The sequence below is a fragment of the Ammospiza nelsoni genome, chromosome 5 (assembly GCF_027579445.1).
Source record: "Ammospiza nelsoni isolate bAmmNel1 chromosome 5, bAmmNel1.pri, whole genome shotgun sequence".
NCBI classification, from domain to species: domain Eukaryota; kingdom Metazoa; phylum Chordata; class Aves; order Passeriformes; family Passerellidae; genus Ammospiza; species Ammospiza nelsoni.
In genome coordinates this window covers 51381374-51398686 of record NC_080637.1, presented here as the reverse complement: position 1 = coordinate 51398686, position 17313 = coordinate 51381374, and the positions used below count along the sequence as shown (strand labels likewise).

The following is a 17313-nucleotide window of genomic DNA, read 5'->3' as shown; positions in this document are numbered from 1 at the left end:
TTGCACAAGACACAGCCAGGACAGCTGACCCCAACTGACCCAAGGGGTATTCCATGCCACATGGCATCATGCTCAGCACAGAAAGCCGAGGGAAGAAAGAGAAAGGGGAGACATTCAGAGTGAAGTCTGTCTTCCCAAATCAACATTACAAATGATGAAGCCCTGCTTTCCCTGGGGATGGCTGAAGCCTGCCTGCTCATGGGAAGTGGTGACAAAGGAATTCCTTGCATGCGTGGCTTTTGCTTTACCTGTTAAACTGCCCTTATCTCAACCCACAAGTTTTTTTACTTTTAGTCTTCTGATTCTCTCCTCATCCCAGCGGGAAGGAGTGAGCAGCTGTGTGGGGCTTAGTTGCCAGCTAAGATTAAACCACAACAGATGGAAACACTACAGAGTGAAGTTCCACTGTAACCCTCTCTATCTGACAAACAAAATCCACAGTTGGTCCATTTCCTTTTACATTCTGCTCCTCTTCTCTGAAGTATTCTCTGGCCCATGGTTGATGTCCAACCGTCACACAGACAGCACTGTTCCCAAATGCCACCATCACCTCCTGCTGAGTCCACCCCACCTTCGACAGCAATGGCCTTGCCTCCTCTGTCTGTGACTGTGACATCTCAGCTCAGCTCTCATAACATGAGGCACCTGCCATGCCTCTTAGGGAAATCTACCCAGCCCAGGAAGTCACTTTTCCAAGAAGTGGTAAGGTATAAAGGTCAGATTGGGAAAAACCTGCTAGATCCAGCTGGTGACACTAGCAGATGCCAGGTCTCCACTGGATTAATGTGAGCTTTGGAGAGGACGCCAGCTTCATCTTCTCCCCTCACTTCAAGGCAATGGGAATTCCCACAACACATGGAGAGGCACAAAGAAGGCATTACCAGGTCAGTCTTTATATCCTCTTTCCAAAAAGCAGTGGGATGGGGTGTTTATTCCTCCCCTACAGCTTTATACTACTTCCAATGTTGTAGTCTGACAATCCTAGCAGTAAGATCAGGCATCCAGCCAAAACGAGGCTTGTCGTCTGGGGCCCTCTGAAAGTGACAAAACCCCAGCCCTATAACACAATTCTGCCCCACCTTTACTCGGGTAAGGAGAACTGAATACCCACGAAGAAGCAATAAAAAGCAGGCAGTGATGGGACGCATGAAGGACTTGTTATTCAGCAAACAAAAAGCAAATACCAAGCCCATGATCAACCAGGTATTTTTCACCTGAGACACCTGTATCCCAAGTGGCAGGATTCCTCTGCAGCCCTAATATGTCATGAAGTCTCCTCAGCAAACATGCCTCTGTCCTCCCTGCTGACCCCACAAGCAACCACACTGAGACCTGTGCTCCAAGGAAAGGGGGAGAGCTGCCAGACCCCACTGGGAGCCAGCACAGGGACAGGGTCAGAAGCCAGTTCCTGCCTTTGCTGTCCACACAGCAGCTCTTTGCCTCTTAACAGACCAAAACATGCTTTTTAACTCAAAAGGCAGTGTAGCTACCTTCTCTCCTAAAATAGCAACTACAAAAGTCAACAGCTGCAGATTAAAAAATAGCAACTATCCATGCAACTTCCAGTGTTTCCTCATGTGCAGGGATGTTACAATAAATCAGGATTATGTGCTACTTTTTCTTAATTCCTACTACATTCAAGCCTAAAAAGTGCTGTGTTCTGAGCAGTATAAACAGCTGCAGAAACCAAAAGTTAGGTGGTTTAGTAGTTTAAGACAAGCAGCATCCATTCTACTTTAAAAGTTAGTTCAATTTCAAACCTTATCTTCCAAGTAAAATTTCACCGTGTTGCTGACCAATCTCCTTAATTCAAGCTATTTTGCTGGGTTTTAAGATAAAGACAACATCATTGTACATTTGCCCAACATGACACCCTCAAGGATCAGTCTATGGAAGCAGGAGGCATCATATATATATACATATATATATATATATATATATATATATATATATATATATATATATATATATATATATAGTGGAAGCTGCAGAAAAAAAAAACCCAGCTACAATCCAAAAGACAAAAATAAATTAGATTGTAAATGTCAATCTTTTTTTTTTTTTTTTTTTGAAAATGTGGTCTTGCTACCAGGTACTTCAATCCCCCACTTCCACAATAAGACACAGTATACCTTTTCTACCTCTCAGGAAACTAAAAATTAAAATCATTAGTACCTGTGAAGCACCCACACTATTGTGGTGAGTACTGTAGAAGAGACCATTAAAAATTAATAGGTCTGTACTCAGTACAAGGTTTAGGTTATCTGCAATATTTCAGTTTGGTGTCATACATGAGATGAAAGAGAATAAATGAAATATTGCATAGTCCAAAACCTGACCTTACACCCATTTTAACTGGTTCCATTAAGTTTAATAGCGCCTCAGCACCATCCGTTAGCTGCACTTGCAGAGATGAAATCATCTCCAAAAATGTAAAAGCTATGACCACAGAATTATGACCTCACTTGATGCCTTCTTGTCACATCCTCCTGCTGGGCAGTTACTGGCTATGAGTCCCAGCCCCTTTAGTGCAGATGCACCAGGAATTAAAGTCTCCCCAGCTGCAGCCTGCTGTACACAGGTTCACCCAGGTTCACTTCTCTGCCTCCTCAATCCTCTGCAAGGAGGAGACAGCACCTGGAGTTCCAGACCACCAAGGACAAACCTAACTCCAGCACCACTGCAGAGCTGCATACCTCTTCCTAGAACTAGAGCACTCAGAGCATTCTGCATTTCCACACACTTCAACTTGTGCTTTGGACAAAACAAATTACAGGATGGGCAGGTGCATTAGAAGCCAGCTGGATTCTCCTGCAGGCTGTCCAAGAGACATTCAAATCTGCTGCTGCAAATCAGCAGCAGTGCTGCATACACTTTATTGCCTCAGTTTCCCCCATGATTCAAATAATTCCTGAGGCCACTGTAACATAAACACCTGTCTCCCACCCTCACACATGCCACCAGCCCCAGGACATCTGCCCATACCTTGCTGCCGGCCCCCACTTGCCTTGGTATGCCCCATGTGCTGCAGCAACATCACAGCCTAGGCTTCCTTCCCTGAATGAACCTTTTGGACCTCCCCAGGCTGGGTGGCTGGTCCTACTCATGGCAGCAGAAGCAGCACCACTCAGTGAGGGGTCTTAAATCCCAGGAACAACCCCAGGTGACTCCAAAGCTGAGCTACAAGAACTAGTGCCTATAGGCAAGGAGAAGCACCTCCAAAACCTACTCCATCCTGGTCCAGCTTTGCTCCAAAGCTGCACAGGGCTTTTAACATGAAATAAGGGTAGGAAAGAGCCCTCTGATGGACCTGCTTTCCAGGACAGCAGAGTACAAAGGGCAACGAAGAAGCCATTGCTTACACTTCCCCTCATTTCTTCTTCCCACAAAAGGGAAGCAAAGACACAGAACAGAATAAAATCAAACAGTCAGACAGAGATGGCTCTGGAGCACGATCTCTCACAGGAGCTGCTTGGACAGACAGGCTTGGCTACTCCATCCAGGGACCCAGGAAGAAGGTGCCCAGCCCTGCAGCTGGGCAGAGCCTGGCCTTCCCCCACACCTCCCTGCCTGAGGTCAGTGAGCAGGCTGGAGGAAAGGCGACCTTCCCACCCCTATCCGGGCAGGAGAACGGCAACCACAAGCAGCCATTTATAGCACCAGGATCCCAGCTAGAGCCTCCCTTCAGCCCACACAGCACTAAATCAAGGCTTTTTAGTGATGCCTGGGTGGGATTTTCTTCCTGGGCATCACCCTAACAGTGACAACCACTCCAAATGTCTGCAAGAATCTCCTACAGAAATAGCTGTGCAGAAAGCCTCAATTTAAAGTGCACAATGCCCCAGACCCTTGAAGAAATCTGAGCTGGATCCAGATCCCAAGGCCTCAGAGGCCTCTGGGGAGCATATTTTGATATTTGTGACACACAGAAAAGCCACATAATGTTGATTCTTTAGCCTCTCTATTTAAAGAAATTTAGCTATGCACAGTCAGAGGGAAAAAGTGCTGACATGATGAGGGTTTTTTGCCCCTTAATTGGTGCAGCTTCTTCTTGATCTCTATGCTAATACCTGCATTATTGCTGAGGCAATTATGAGCAGATAAAACCCCATAAATTCAAGCAACAGCAACAAGTGCTTCTATTCCATGCTCTCTGAAGCAATCATCCAATCTTTCTGCACCACAAACTCTCCTAGACAAAGGCAAACATAAGCAACAGCCCCAGTAACACACAGCCACTTCAAAAACATGCCAGCCTGAATCCCACTGTCCTATCCAAGTAGAAGATCTCATTACCTCTTTTCTAATCAGTGTGAACCACAAGCACCCTCTGCCCACACTCCAAAGGTTAGAAGCTGGCACAATGGTATAGCTGACTGAACACCAACGTCGCACCAAGTGAGCTGACAGAAACTGCCAAAGTTTCCTGCTCTGCCCAAGCTGATGCTGGATCCAGCTCCAGTTCAGCTGATGCTGCTCATTAAACAAGGGAACCTTCCTTTCTTTGTGGCCACTTAAATACCTCGTATCACTGCTAAGGAGTTGGAGTCCCATTTCTTTGGTCCAGCAAGAGAGCTGACAGGGGTGGTTTAGATAGATGCTGTATGTGTGTATGTATGACAAGCCAAATGAGAGAGACTGGAACAGTTCACAAACATCCTGGAAATCTTTGAGAACGCAGAATAAAGGTTAGAAATCTAGAAAACTACATGGCCTTTCTCAGCAAAGCTTTCCTGCAGGAGGTAGCCAGACACGGCTCAGCAGGAGAGCTTGGCAGAGCCCTGACAGGGAACACTGCAGGGTCAGGAGGGTGGCATGCTCCAGGACTGGTGAGGACTCTTTCATCCAGTCCCTGCCATCGCTGGACTTGGCTCCTACAAATATCTCTAACTCAGCCTGGAAAAAATGAGATGCATGCAAGAAAGTGAAGCAGAGGGAGGAGGAAGCATGCTGGGGGAAATGTATACATATCTTTCAAACTGAATTTACAAAAGATTGCTGGCAAAATTAAATTTACTGGAGAGCAAAGGGAGTTAAGGCCCAAAATGCAGTCAAGCAGCTCTAATCCCTAAACATTGGGATTATCTCATGACAGCTACACTCGGGTGTCCACTCAATACCACTGTAAAATGTAGATCAACAGAATGCTCCAATGAACTGGAACTCGTTACCTCTAATTGCTTCTCTCACTTCTCTTCTGGATGTTCCTCTGATCCCTCAGCCACTGCATTTCAACAGCAAACACAGACAGAAGGTCAAGTAATATCAGAGACGGGCAAATTAAATAAGAGATTTCCAGACAACAAAAACATCTGCCCTTCTCCTTCACTTCATACAAAAACTAAGGTTTGCTGAGTGCCACAAGGCAAGTCAGCAGCACAGAGTGACAGGTTTTAAAACATCTTCAACTAATGTGATTCCTGCATTTTCCAGAGGGGCAGAGGTTTCTGTGCAGCCAACCAAACACTGCTAACAACAGGCTTTATTTTTCCAAGCTAACAGGGGTATGTCCTTCAGCAGCAGTTTCCAGGGGGCCACAGACCACACACAGAATCCCATTCAGATCCATCTCAACTTCGGTTTGGCTTCCCTACCTCTAGTGCAAACGAAGCAGCTGATTCGTTTCATTTTATTTTACTGCTGCCTCCTTTGCATCTCCTGTGTTCTGGCACTGCTGCTGCCACCAGCCTCAGCAGCAGGGGCTGAAAGGGCAGTCACAGTAAAGCATGAAGGCAGCACAGGGACAGAGCTGCCAAACCTTCAGTGACCAGCACATCTTTGAGACTGCCTTGAACACAGAAGTGCAAACCCCCAGTGCAGAAGGGCAAGGCAGGGGCCCTGCTTGCTGCATCACTGGGAGGAACAGAGAGTATTCACAGGATGTGCCTGCAAGCTGCTCCAAACTCAGCTGGGTGGGCACCCTTTCCAACATGCAAGGGAGAGAGCAGGCCTCCTGCAAAATACCAGAATGCTTGTGTTTCTAAACAGGAATTCTGAAAGGAAAAATAAAAAGCTTATATCTACAGCTGGTACACATATGCAGAAGGAAACCATCTCCAGTAGAGCCAGATCTCTGTTTGGCTTCCAACCTCACAAACGTGGCTATCACCTCTGAACACAAACCTCTGAAATCTACAGAGAAATACTGAGAGAGCTGGGAGGAGTACTAAAGCAAGCAGAATACTTCACTTGGACTTTCTATTTTCCTGAATATGGCAAGAAAAGAGCCAACATTAAAGCACTCTTAACAACTCTAAAATCCTAACTTTCAGTCTGTTTGCCAAAGGTTTTCTTTGAACTGGAGATTTTCTAAGTGTTCCCAGATTGTGTAAAGTCTAACTCATAACATTCAAATATTTAAAAAAAACGAAGGGCAACAGCAAATGGAGAAACAACAACAAACTTAGAGGTGATTCATTACATCTCATCACATCAGCAACTCTCTGTTGAAACAGCATCCCAGGAAAACTCATCCTGGATCCAAGGCAGGGGTCGAAAGATTGGAACTTCATTCCTTGCACTATAATATCATGTATCCCCTGCACTGCTCTGCATCTCTTTACAAAGACAGCCATGCCATGAAAAATAAGAGGGAGGAAAAAGCTAACCTGATTACACAGTTTTTCCACAATTTACTGGAACTAGATGTTCTCTTCTGTAAAATATAAAAATACAGACTTCCAAAGGGTCCCTCACAGCACAAAAGCTGTTATTCACTGCCCCCATCTTGATTACAATCCCAGTCAGTCCTCTTACTTGTAAACCCAAATCTATCTAGAAATTATCAGCAGACTGATTTCTTGCCATCCTCTGGAGCACCACAAACAGGCCACAGCTTGGACAAGGACACCAGCTGCCATGAAGCACCAGCCATGTCCCCACTGTCCCCTTTCTGTGGCACCCTGCAGTTCAAGGTCTCCAGTCACTGTGCTGGAAAGAAGTCGGGCTGGTAGAGGGTGTCACAGACCATCTTCTGGCTCACGGTAGGATGAGAAACCACAGACTTTCCTGTGGAGCAAAGACTTATCATCTATTACATCATCTTTTAGTCACAGGGGACTGATCTCAACACCACTAGTCATCTTTATGAACCCTGTGCTGACATGGCTGAATGACAACACAAAGTCACCACTCATTGCTGCCACTAAAGGTTTATGTGGACTGGACAAGGCACAGACCACAGCTGCATTAACTGTCTGTCCTGACCAGCTGGCCACGCTCATGGCTGCAAGAAAGGTAATTCTCCAAATACTCAGGGACACTGAACACACAAGTCATCCATGAAAGAGGAACAGATCACCTCTGTTCACACTTTGCATCTAATTCCACCCATGTATTACCACAAAGTATGATTTTAATTTACTAACCAGCCTAGACCCCATAAAAAAGTTAAATCAAAATTCAGCTTGGGGAGTAAAAGAGGAGCTGATTAACTCATTCAACCCCCTCATGCAAAACAAGAGGATGATAGTTTAGTAACTTTTCCAGCAGTAAACTGTCTGTACACTTCTAGCACCTAGAAGGAGAAGACAAAAACAGCACCCTGGAATAACACCCTTGTCTGCAGTTTGAAAGAGAAAGGGACACTTCCCAGCTAGCCACAACACTTCTCATCTTTCATCACACAAGGAGCAGAGGAGGAGAGAGATTGTTGCAAGGGTACTTTCTTTTCCATCTGTGCAGCAGTCAGTATTTTCTAACAAGAAGCAAATGCAGCTGCATCAACAACTGCATTTCAGTGCAGTTTCACAAGTGACTTAGGCTAATATAACTTTCTTTTTTTGTCTTCTCCCCTGTGTTAGGCATTCTTTTTACCCAGATCAGCAAGCTGATCCAAATGATTCAATCATCCAAGTCAGCAAACAGAGCATGAGGCAGTTCCTTGCTAGTATTTATACAGTTAAATCAGCAGTACCTTTGGGGCCAAAGCTTACAAACCTGTCCAAATACTTCCAGGTGACATTCCTGGCCGGTAGCATTTGACCTTTGCCATTTATGGCACAGAGAGAGCTAAAACCCAGCAGTTCCTGGTAGACCTTTTCCTCCCACGCCACGATTAGCTGAAATATGTCCCAGAAGCAGATAGCAGCCATGATCCGATTTGTCCCAATCCCAACTCAAGCAGCTTTACACCACCCTCCTAACAAGATCAGCACTGGCCAAACACCATTTATCCAGCCTGATCAAAGATGGATTAGATAATGAAACCCTAACTGCATAAGCTGTCTGAGCATGCTGACCTGAGAAAGCAGAAAACAAGAAGAACAGTAAATCTAAGGGCTATTCAAAGCTTTCAGGTACCCCCAGTCCCAAGGTATTAATAACTAGCTACTGTCTTATCTCCCTATAGCCTAGTTTTGATATTTCATGCTAATAGACCCCCAAAAATCTATTAGTTTTACAGCTACACTAGTAATTTGTACAGCTAAATGATTTATTTCAGCGTTACACACTGTGTTTATATCCTGAGCCATTGGTAGGTACAGGTTATTCAAAGAAGAAATGGTGGGGGGCATAGCAGCATTCCATGATTCCTTGCTATCAACCCAGAAACAGGAGGTCACCAAGTTTACACAGCAACAACCCATGGCTCTGGAACAGGAAGTAGAAAATTGACAGGATCTCCAGGAAAAACAAGGTACAACGGTTGCTGGTCTGATTTCCAGCTTTCAGAAAGCCTCCAGTACATAGGAGAGGGAGGAAAAAAAACATCAAAGAATAGGCTCTTTATTCCTCTTGCAAGCATTACATACAGTTAAACATACAGATTTTTCTAAAAAGAAGCTGTTATTCTAAAATAAGGTACTTCAAAAGAAGGCACTATCTGAACAGAAATCCTTATGAAGGGCAATCTTGTGTTTTGTCTTTTAAGGAAAAAGATACCGAATTTTCCAAACATTAAAGACGATATTTTTCCTACCTCTGATGTTATTGGTAAGTTCGGCTTCTAATTTGGTACTTCTTGCTTGCAAACATGAGAAGATTCTCCAAATATATAAACTACACTTTTTAAAACTAAAAAAAGTCAAGGGAAACTTCTGGACACAGAATTATAGAACAGTTTGGTTAGAAAGGACCTTAAAGATCACCTAGTTCCAAATGATGGTATGTATTTGCACATACATATATATGTTTATTTTCATCTTTTATAATAAAAGGATTGAAAAAATTTTCCATATACATACATATGGAAAGATTAAAATTAAGAATGCCAAATAAGTACAATATGAGTGTCTTAATCTGAAGAACAGCTACACTGACTACAGACACACTTAAAAATTGGGCTCTACTAGTTGCACCTCACCTAATTTCTCCACTGTTTCCCACTATTTGGTACAGAAATAAACCCCAGCTTTCTGCTAATTAATTTGACAACCAATCCCTACTATCATGACCACCAGCACTACACAAACTACTTCACACACACACTGTTGTAGCTCCATGGCTGAACACTGCAATCTTACCATTCATTGAACAGACAAGACACTTGTCAATGTACATATAGGAGGGAGTCTTTTATCTGGAGAGAAATTGTACTAATTTGCAATTAAAAACAAAAAAAGAAAAAAAAGAAACACGAGACTTTTGCTAAACCAGCCCAAGTCCCTTCTTGGGCAATTTTCAGTTGATTTACCCAGGTTTATATCAAAAACAGCCAGTTAAACCACTATATGCAGGGTAAACTGTGCATCTTCTCTTAAGTACACAGGATCTCTGCCTCAGTTGAACTCTGAGGAGCTGGAAGAATTTCATGTCACCATGCTTGTGCACTCATTCATAACTCCTAGCAAGACACACCGTACAAACATTGCGATGCTGAGCATCTTTCTCCTTGCAATTGTACACACTGCCTGAGTCATACCTGCGTGTGGGAGAACACGCTACTTCAAGGGATAAAGGAGCACTGCACGATGGGCACTGGCCCTTGGGAGAGCACAAGCAGCAGCAGCGCTTGGGTACAAAGCTCCAGCAAGCGCTCAGGCCACACTGTCACACTTGGGAAAGACTGATGCTGTGGGGTGGAGAGACCACCATGAAAGGCTGAACATCAGACAGACCACAAACAAAACCTTCCTGCCACAAGCTGTTTAAAAAATAAGTAATTCTTGAGCGTGAAAACTGGGGACAGCCTGGAAAATAAAAAGGGAAGAGTGTTGGCCAGCACTTAGCGTCTTGATGAGAAGCACCGTGGAAAGAATAGGATGCTCCCTTTGGAAAGCCAGGAGCGCTTACCCACCCCAGAAAAGGTGAGAAGAGAAACAAGCTCAGATGAATAAATCACGCTGCTTCCAAAGAGCTCTGATATTCTCATCACGAGAGAGAGAAGCAGAAAAGGCCAGTGCAACTGCCGTAATAAAACAACCCTCCACAACACCCAGACAAAGGGAGGCAGAAACACCTTGGCAGCATCACCCCACAAACACAAAGGCCAACGCACCTGAAACAACCGATGTTTTGGGAACGATCAAACCGCGCTGGCAGGAGACGACAGAAACGTGGGACTCTGAACCACCCTGGAAGACGCCCCACTGCTCCGCTTCCCCCTTCCCAAGCAGCACCTGGGATTTCTCCCGGGGCTGTGCAAGCCCCAAACGCCGCGCGTAAACCCCGCCAGGCCCGGAGCGCTGCCGGCGCCCCGCACCCGACCCCGACCCCGCGGCCTCCCCCAGTGCCCGGCGGTGCCCGGGGCGCGGACCCGGCGGCGGCTCCCCAAGGGCCCCGCGCCGCCGCCCCACGTGCTGGGCTGCGCCCCGGGAGCCGCCGGGCTCGGCCCGGGGCAGCCGCGCTCGCCTGGCTGCCCGCGGGGAAAGGGCCGCACGCCCGAGCGCAACGCGCCGAATCCCGCAAACCGAAATCAACGCGGCCCGGCCCGGCCGAGCCCCGGGAGGGAGAACCGGGGACGGCCCGGCCCTGCCCGCTACCTGCATGCCGCCGCCGTCGGCCTCCGCCTCCGTCCGCAGCCGCTTGCTGTGGCCGCCCTCCGCGCCGTCCCCGCCGGGCATGGGCTGCTCCAGCTCCGGCTCCCGCTTCACGCCGCGGGCGGACCCCGCGCCGCCACCGGCCAGGAGCTGCGGCTGTGGCTGCTGCTGCTGCTGCGGGGGCTGGCCGCCCTCCGCCATCCGCGCCGCCGGAGCCCCGGCCGCCCCCCGCCCCGATCGCCCCGCTCTGTCACCGCGGCGCCCGGCGCTGCCGGAGGAGCGGGAGCAGCAGGAGGAGGAGGAGGACGGCGGCGAGCCCCGCGCCGCGACCGGAGCAGCAGCGGGCGCGCCGGGCTCCGACCCACCGGAGCGCCTCGGTCACGGGCTCGGCAGCGGCTGGGGAGGGGCCGGAGCCCCTCGGCAATCTCCGGAAACGCCGCCGGAGCAGCGCGACCCCCGCTCGGAAACCTTCGGCGGCGGCGGCGGCGCCGGGCGGGGCGGGGCGGGGCGCGGGCGGAGCTCGGGGCGGGGCGGGGCCGGCGCGGGGCTCCGGGCGCCGCGGAGCCGCACGGGGCGGCGGGAAATGGCCGTTCGGCCCGGCCCGGCCCGGCCGGCCCCGCCGCACCGCGCTCGGCACCGGGGCTGGGCCCAGCCCGCACCGGGTCCGGCCGCCACCGCCCTCCGGCCGCCACCGCCCTCTGGGACCCTCGGCGGGGCTGCGGCCGTCACGGTGACCGGAGCAGTGCGGGGCACCCAGCCCTCGGGCACAGCCGGGTCCCCCGTCACGGGCCGGCTTGATCCCAGTCCCGCCGGCGCAGAGCTGCCTGTCGGCGTGAGGTTTCCGCAGAGCTTCCCTAAGGAGCTGAGGCGAATCTGGGGTGATGCGTGCCCCCGCTCTAGGTTAGGAGGATCCAGCGGCACGGGATGTGCTGCCCAGCTCCGGAGCCCCGTATCCTGCTCAGAGCGGCCTCGCATCCCTCGGTGCATGGTGTGCGTTCCGGCCTTTTCCAGGCCTCCTCCCTGCACCTCCCTCCAGGGCTCACCCGTCAGCCCCAAAGCACATCTGATCCCTTGAGAAAGGGCTGTGCTGGTTTCTTGTCCCTAATGGCCTCCGTGGGTTTCTGTTGCACCTACATACGTATAAATATATCTTCTCATTTTTTCTGCTGCATATGACTTCCAACCAGATGGAGACACCAGTCTGCAAGAACCCAAAGCCTGTTCATCAGCCCTTCTGTGTGTCTCCATGGTTTTGATCTTGAGGAACAAATTTGGGATCCTCTACCAACACATAAAGTTGTTTTTATTATTCAGCTGCTATATGGTAGCACTAAGTGCAGTATCTGCTCTAGAATGAAGAAGGCATAGGCAGCCTGCGTTGTCCTGAACGTAATCTGGAAGCCATGGCAACTTGATGGGAAGCTAATCCACAGATCATAATACAAATCTGTGGTAGGCTTGATTATGGGATGGGAATGACACTCCTGCCTGCCAACAATTTGGAGAAAAAGGAAGAAACTAAAAATGGAGTTGGTCAGTGTGAGGAAGCCTTTCTTGACTTCTCGAATATCACCATGTGCAAGAAAGCCTGGGGACCAGTTAGATTATCTTAGTGTTTCATATCCCCTGTACATGCTACATCTGTTGATCTTCATGAAATTACAGAGCCTTTAGTTTTGAGTGACAGTTACCATACATGACTCCAGTCTTCCTTTACACCACATTTTTCCTCATCCAAAAATAGTTTTCAAGGCCACATTGAAAGCTATTTTAAGTGGTATGTTTTCTGCTGAGGTGCCAGCTTGTCTCCTCCAGTGACGGGGGAAATCTCTTTTTTTCAAAATGGTTGTAAATCCCCACGGAGTGGCAGGCACCCAGAAGACAATTACATGCAGCTTTTGTCTGCTCACCCACCAAGGGTAAACACATGTCTCATTCATCTTGACTGGGTTTGATAAAATGAGCCAGACTGTCAAACAACACTGAAGGAACGTGTTCAGTCCATTCTTGGCTCGGAAAGAAGCTGAAATTATCATGACTGGGATGCTGCTCATACAGAGAAAAACAGCTTTTCTGTATTTCTCTTTCTCCCCCTACTTTTGACAAGGAATTCTACATGAATGGTCCAGGTTAAGGTATTGTCTGTGAGGAGCTGCAGAAGGCTTCAACCTTCAGACAAGTTAGGAATAAACAGTTAGGAGAGAAATCTTGGGAGCATTCCTCTCACTGTGGTAAGTGAGAATGTGTCTGACACTTCCCTTGGGGATATCAAAGAAAGGAGTTGCCTTATGATGCCCAGCTTCCATTTTTCTCTTTTCCTTCTCCTAACCCCATTTCCACCATCTCCTGCCATGGAGGTGCCAAAGCTGCTGCCAGTTCTGCCTTGCATCCTGTGTGCACGTGGTCTGTGCTGCACAGCAGCTCCTGGCAGAGCTGGCAGTGCCATAGGCACATCCCTTGGAGAGGCATTTTCAGCTGGCTGTGGTATGCAGCCTGCCAGGGGAGCACCCTGACTTGTGGTGCAGGTGGAAAGAGCTGAGAGGGGTCCTCAGTGACCTGCAGTTTGGTGACAGTGACCTGCAGCTGCCACCACCATGCTCTGTGCCATTGTGAGCTTTCTGACACTGCTGCCGTGTTACTGCATACTGCCATTTATCCAGGTCTTTCCATTTCCTCTTAAAATAAGATTAATTAATTTATCTTCATGGTATGTTTGTGGGATAGGTATTATCTCCATTTAACAGATGGGATATGAGGCATTCCTGAAGTCACAAAAAAGCTTTTGAGCTGAGACACAATCTTAATCCGTTGATTTCCTTTCACACAACCCAGCTGCCTTTTAGGTATTTGTATGTGACATCTGAGACATACTAAATAGACAGCTGACTCTGTTAACCCTTCCTCTGCTGCACAGCACTCTTCCCAAAGGCCCCTATGTGCTGTGAATTCATGGGCAAGTTTGCAGAGCGCTCACCAGCGCTTTGTCTTTGACAGATCAAAGAGAGGCAATCCTAGGATGTGTTATCCTTGCAGAGAGCTCCCAGAAGCTGGCATGAAGAGTGTATCTTTCCTGAACAGATTCATACAATTTTAGAATAAAATTTTGGTGGTTTCCTCCCCCAGAAGGATACCTTCTGAAGAGATTCCTTGGAGAAACATATGCTGGTACTCCCATTGGGCTGGAAATCAGGTGGCATCAGGATGCTGGGTGTGAAACATCTATGGAAGTACAAAGGCCTGGGTCCCAGAAGGTGCTTGAATGGAGCAGAGGCAGTGACTCATGAAGGTTCTAAGGCACAGACATGAAGAGAGGCACAAACTCAGTTATTAGCCTTTGGCTCTAAGGCATAGAAATCATGCAGACACACTTCAAAGCAAATGTGTTCTTTCCACCACCACAACTGAGAACTGTTTCTTGCTGCTTCCATCATCTACACCGCATATCTCACCCTGCTGACCAGCTCCCTCTTGCCCTGTCAGCCTCCAGCAGCTTTGTTCCTCTCCTTCATGGAAGATTTTGTCTCTCTGCTGAGTGAGTCAGGTGGGGTCTAGCACCGTGCCCTACCATGCTCCTTCCTGCTGTTTCTGTCCAGTCAGACAAACCTCTGGAGCCAAATGCTGTTCCTCCCCACAACAGTGCTCCCACAGGTGACGAAGTGCCACCAAGGTAAAGTTCAGCCTGGACTTTGGTCCTGGTTTCGCCGGAAGCGGCAATGGAGCTTTCAGTAGTAACTACTGTGGGTAAATGTTTCTTCTTCCTTATCTCAGGCCAGCAATTTGCTACAAAATTTTACCACAGAAGCTGCCTTTTCCTGTAACCAATTAGCACACAGCTGAAAATACATAACCTAAGTCAGCAAAATCCAAAGACCTTGTCACCTGGCCCAAACCGTGTGCCAGGAGGATGCCAGTGCCCAAGCAGGGGCACAATGCCAACATCAATATGTCACTGTGACGCAAGGTGCTGGCATCTGTCACTCACTGGGCCAGCAACCACAATGCACCCGCTGTTTTCCCAGTGCCGCCTCTGGCAATGAGGACACCTGGCCTCAGGAAAAGCCTCCAAGCACCTCGGCACTCCAGCAAGGCAGCAGTGTCAGCAGCTGGGAATCCACCAGAGAGCTCAGAGCAAAACCTTCCCAACTCATTTTCCTGTTTCCTGCAAACATCCCTGCAGCACATTTATGGTTGCTGTTTGCTTGGTCTGTAGTTCTGTGGGGCATCAGGCTGTGCAGCAGGTGTGGCATTTCAGGTGTCCCAAATGGCACCTGCAGCACAGATGCAGTTACCTGCATGGATGCAATTAGCATGGAAATGCCATCTGCCTGCACTGCTTATGCCTGGGGGCATGGGGAATAAAGTAGGTCCTTCAGCACTTCTAACATGAAACAGCATCCCTCTATATCCTAAAAACATGTAATAGCAGAAAGGTGTGTGAAGAGCGCATGTGGGACATGAAGGGTCTCTTGTGTTCCCATTGAGATGACAGGGCTGACTGGATAAATAAGACCGAGGTAATGACCAAGATAAACAGTGTGAGCCACAGAGGTACCACAGGGTACCTCCCTTCATGGGGACACGGACCAGAAGGAAAAAAAAACTCATTGGCTCTCCCCTACCCACTGATGCCAGAGATCCAGTACTTGGGAAATACCTGGCGCTTGTTCCCCTCAGCTGCCTGTCATGAGTGAACCAGAGGTGGACTCCACATCAGGGGCCAGCAGTGGCTGCTGTGGATGCAGTGCTCCAGTGGCCTGGCTGCACCTCTCTGGCTGTGTCTCTGAAGCACCTCAGGGCTGTGCCACCCTCTGCTCTCTCAGACACGAGTCTGTAGCAGCCTGACATACCCAGCTTACACGGGCACACAGACAAAGAGAGAATACCAATCATTATTTGCAACTGCGCATTTCCAAATAGGCTGGAGGCCGCACAGCTTGAGAAGGGCAAATGCCCTGCTGGAGGCAACATTCATTCCTGGTGTAACAGGCAGATAGAGCAAAGGACAAAGCAAAACATTCTCTGTGGTGGCTGGGCACATCGTGGAACAGAACGGGGCGGGGGGCAGGGTTATCACATAACTCCCGTTCGTTTTCAGTGAAGAACCCTGTTTATTAGGGCCCTTCAGCTACAACTCAATTTACTACATGGCTGATCTCTGGAGTTGAGGCTGATTCTTCCTCCCTAACTGGTTCATTGAAAAGCTTCTGAAAGTTCATTCTTACACACGAAATGCCAAATTAAGCTGGTCCTTAGCAGGACTCACGGTGCAAGAGGAGCCATCTCCCAGCACAGAGAATAGCTGCAGATATTTTCTGCAGCGATCTCGGTATCACCTTTCACTCCTGTGACTGATTCAGGGAGAAAGAAAGGGTGTGTGGTTGAAGCTGGCCCACACCCTGATGTTTCCCAGCTGTTCAAGCCATCCCTTGAGACATCCGCCATCTGTGCAAATTACAACAGCATGAATTACGCCTCGGGATCCAAGCCACAGCAGTGCTTCCAGGATTGCTCCAGCTTTTCACTGTTCCAAACATTTTGCAGGTCCCTCCTCTGTTGCTGCTAAAGCTTTAGCTGTTTGTATCTGCCATGCTCACAGTTTTCCAGTTCCATTGCTTATATTTTCCTTGATCTCAGCTTCCAAATGAAATTTCCACGTGTCCTGTCCCGTACTTACTCAACTTTCCAGACCACAGCACATCCATTATAGATGACTCCACCTGCTGGCTGTCCAGCAGTGCAGCATTTGCATCGCAGGGACTTGAGACTCAACTCACTCGCATAAACATGACTCAAAAATCGTGCCCTGAGATTGTACATTTGCAGCAAATGATGATCGATTTTCCTTCGTGCAGAAAAGTGCTCTGTGAATTTATGCTAACATTGTACCAATAAGCACTTGCAATCTGATTTTACCCTTTCACAATGCCATTTGCTGCTGATGCAGCTCAGATTTCAAATAAGATTTGAAAACATAATTGTCCTTTTTTTTTTTCAGTGTGATTTCTCCACTCTAAAAATAGTTACTGCCTCTTTGGCCTCAGATCCAAATTAGAAAACAGTGGTAAAGCACAATAAACACTCTGTATACAAGCCAAGAGGATATTTTCAAAGTAAGTCAACCTCCAGTTTGAAAAGAAAATCCCCCATGTATGCTACATCTGCATGAATACCAAGATTTCAGATAAGCTCCCGATGTGTGTGGAGCCAGCTGGGTCACAGAACTGACTCTGGGAGAGCGCGAAAAATCCCTCGCTTGTGAGTCAGTGTGACATTCAAGCACTTGCTTAACTTTAAACATGAGAAATATCACTGCAGTCAATGAGGTTATTGATGTGCTCATGGACAGGACAAGGGCTCTGGTGCCTGTGCTGTGCACACGGGGCTGGAGCAGCTC

General features: G+C 48.2%; 1 protein-coding gene across 9 annotated transcripts in view; it reads right to left on the bottom strand.

The window, feature by feature from the left end:
- The window catches only part of RBFOX2 (RNA binding fox-1 homolog 2), a 170707-nt gene extending 159559 nt beyond the window's left edge, over positions 1-11148 (bottom strand). For all 9 annotated transcript variants that reach the window (XR_009418487.1, XR_009418489.1, XR_009418486.1 and 6 more), the window contains exon 1: positions 10923-11148. Coding sequence is in view for 4 of the 9 variants with exons in the window: in XM_059472216.1 (XP_059328199.1) it covers positions 10923-11120 (198 nt within the window). In the remaining 5 variants the exon portion in view is untranslated. The remainder of the gene's footprint in view (positions 1-10922) is intronic.
- Positions 11149-17313: the final 6165 nt, after the last annotated feature.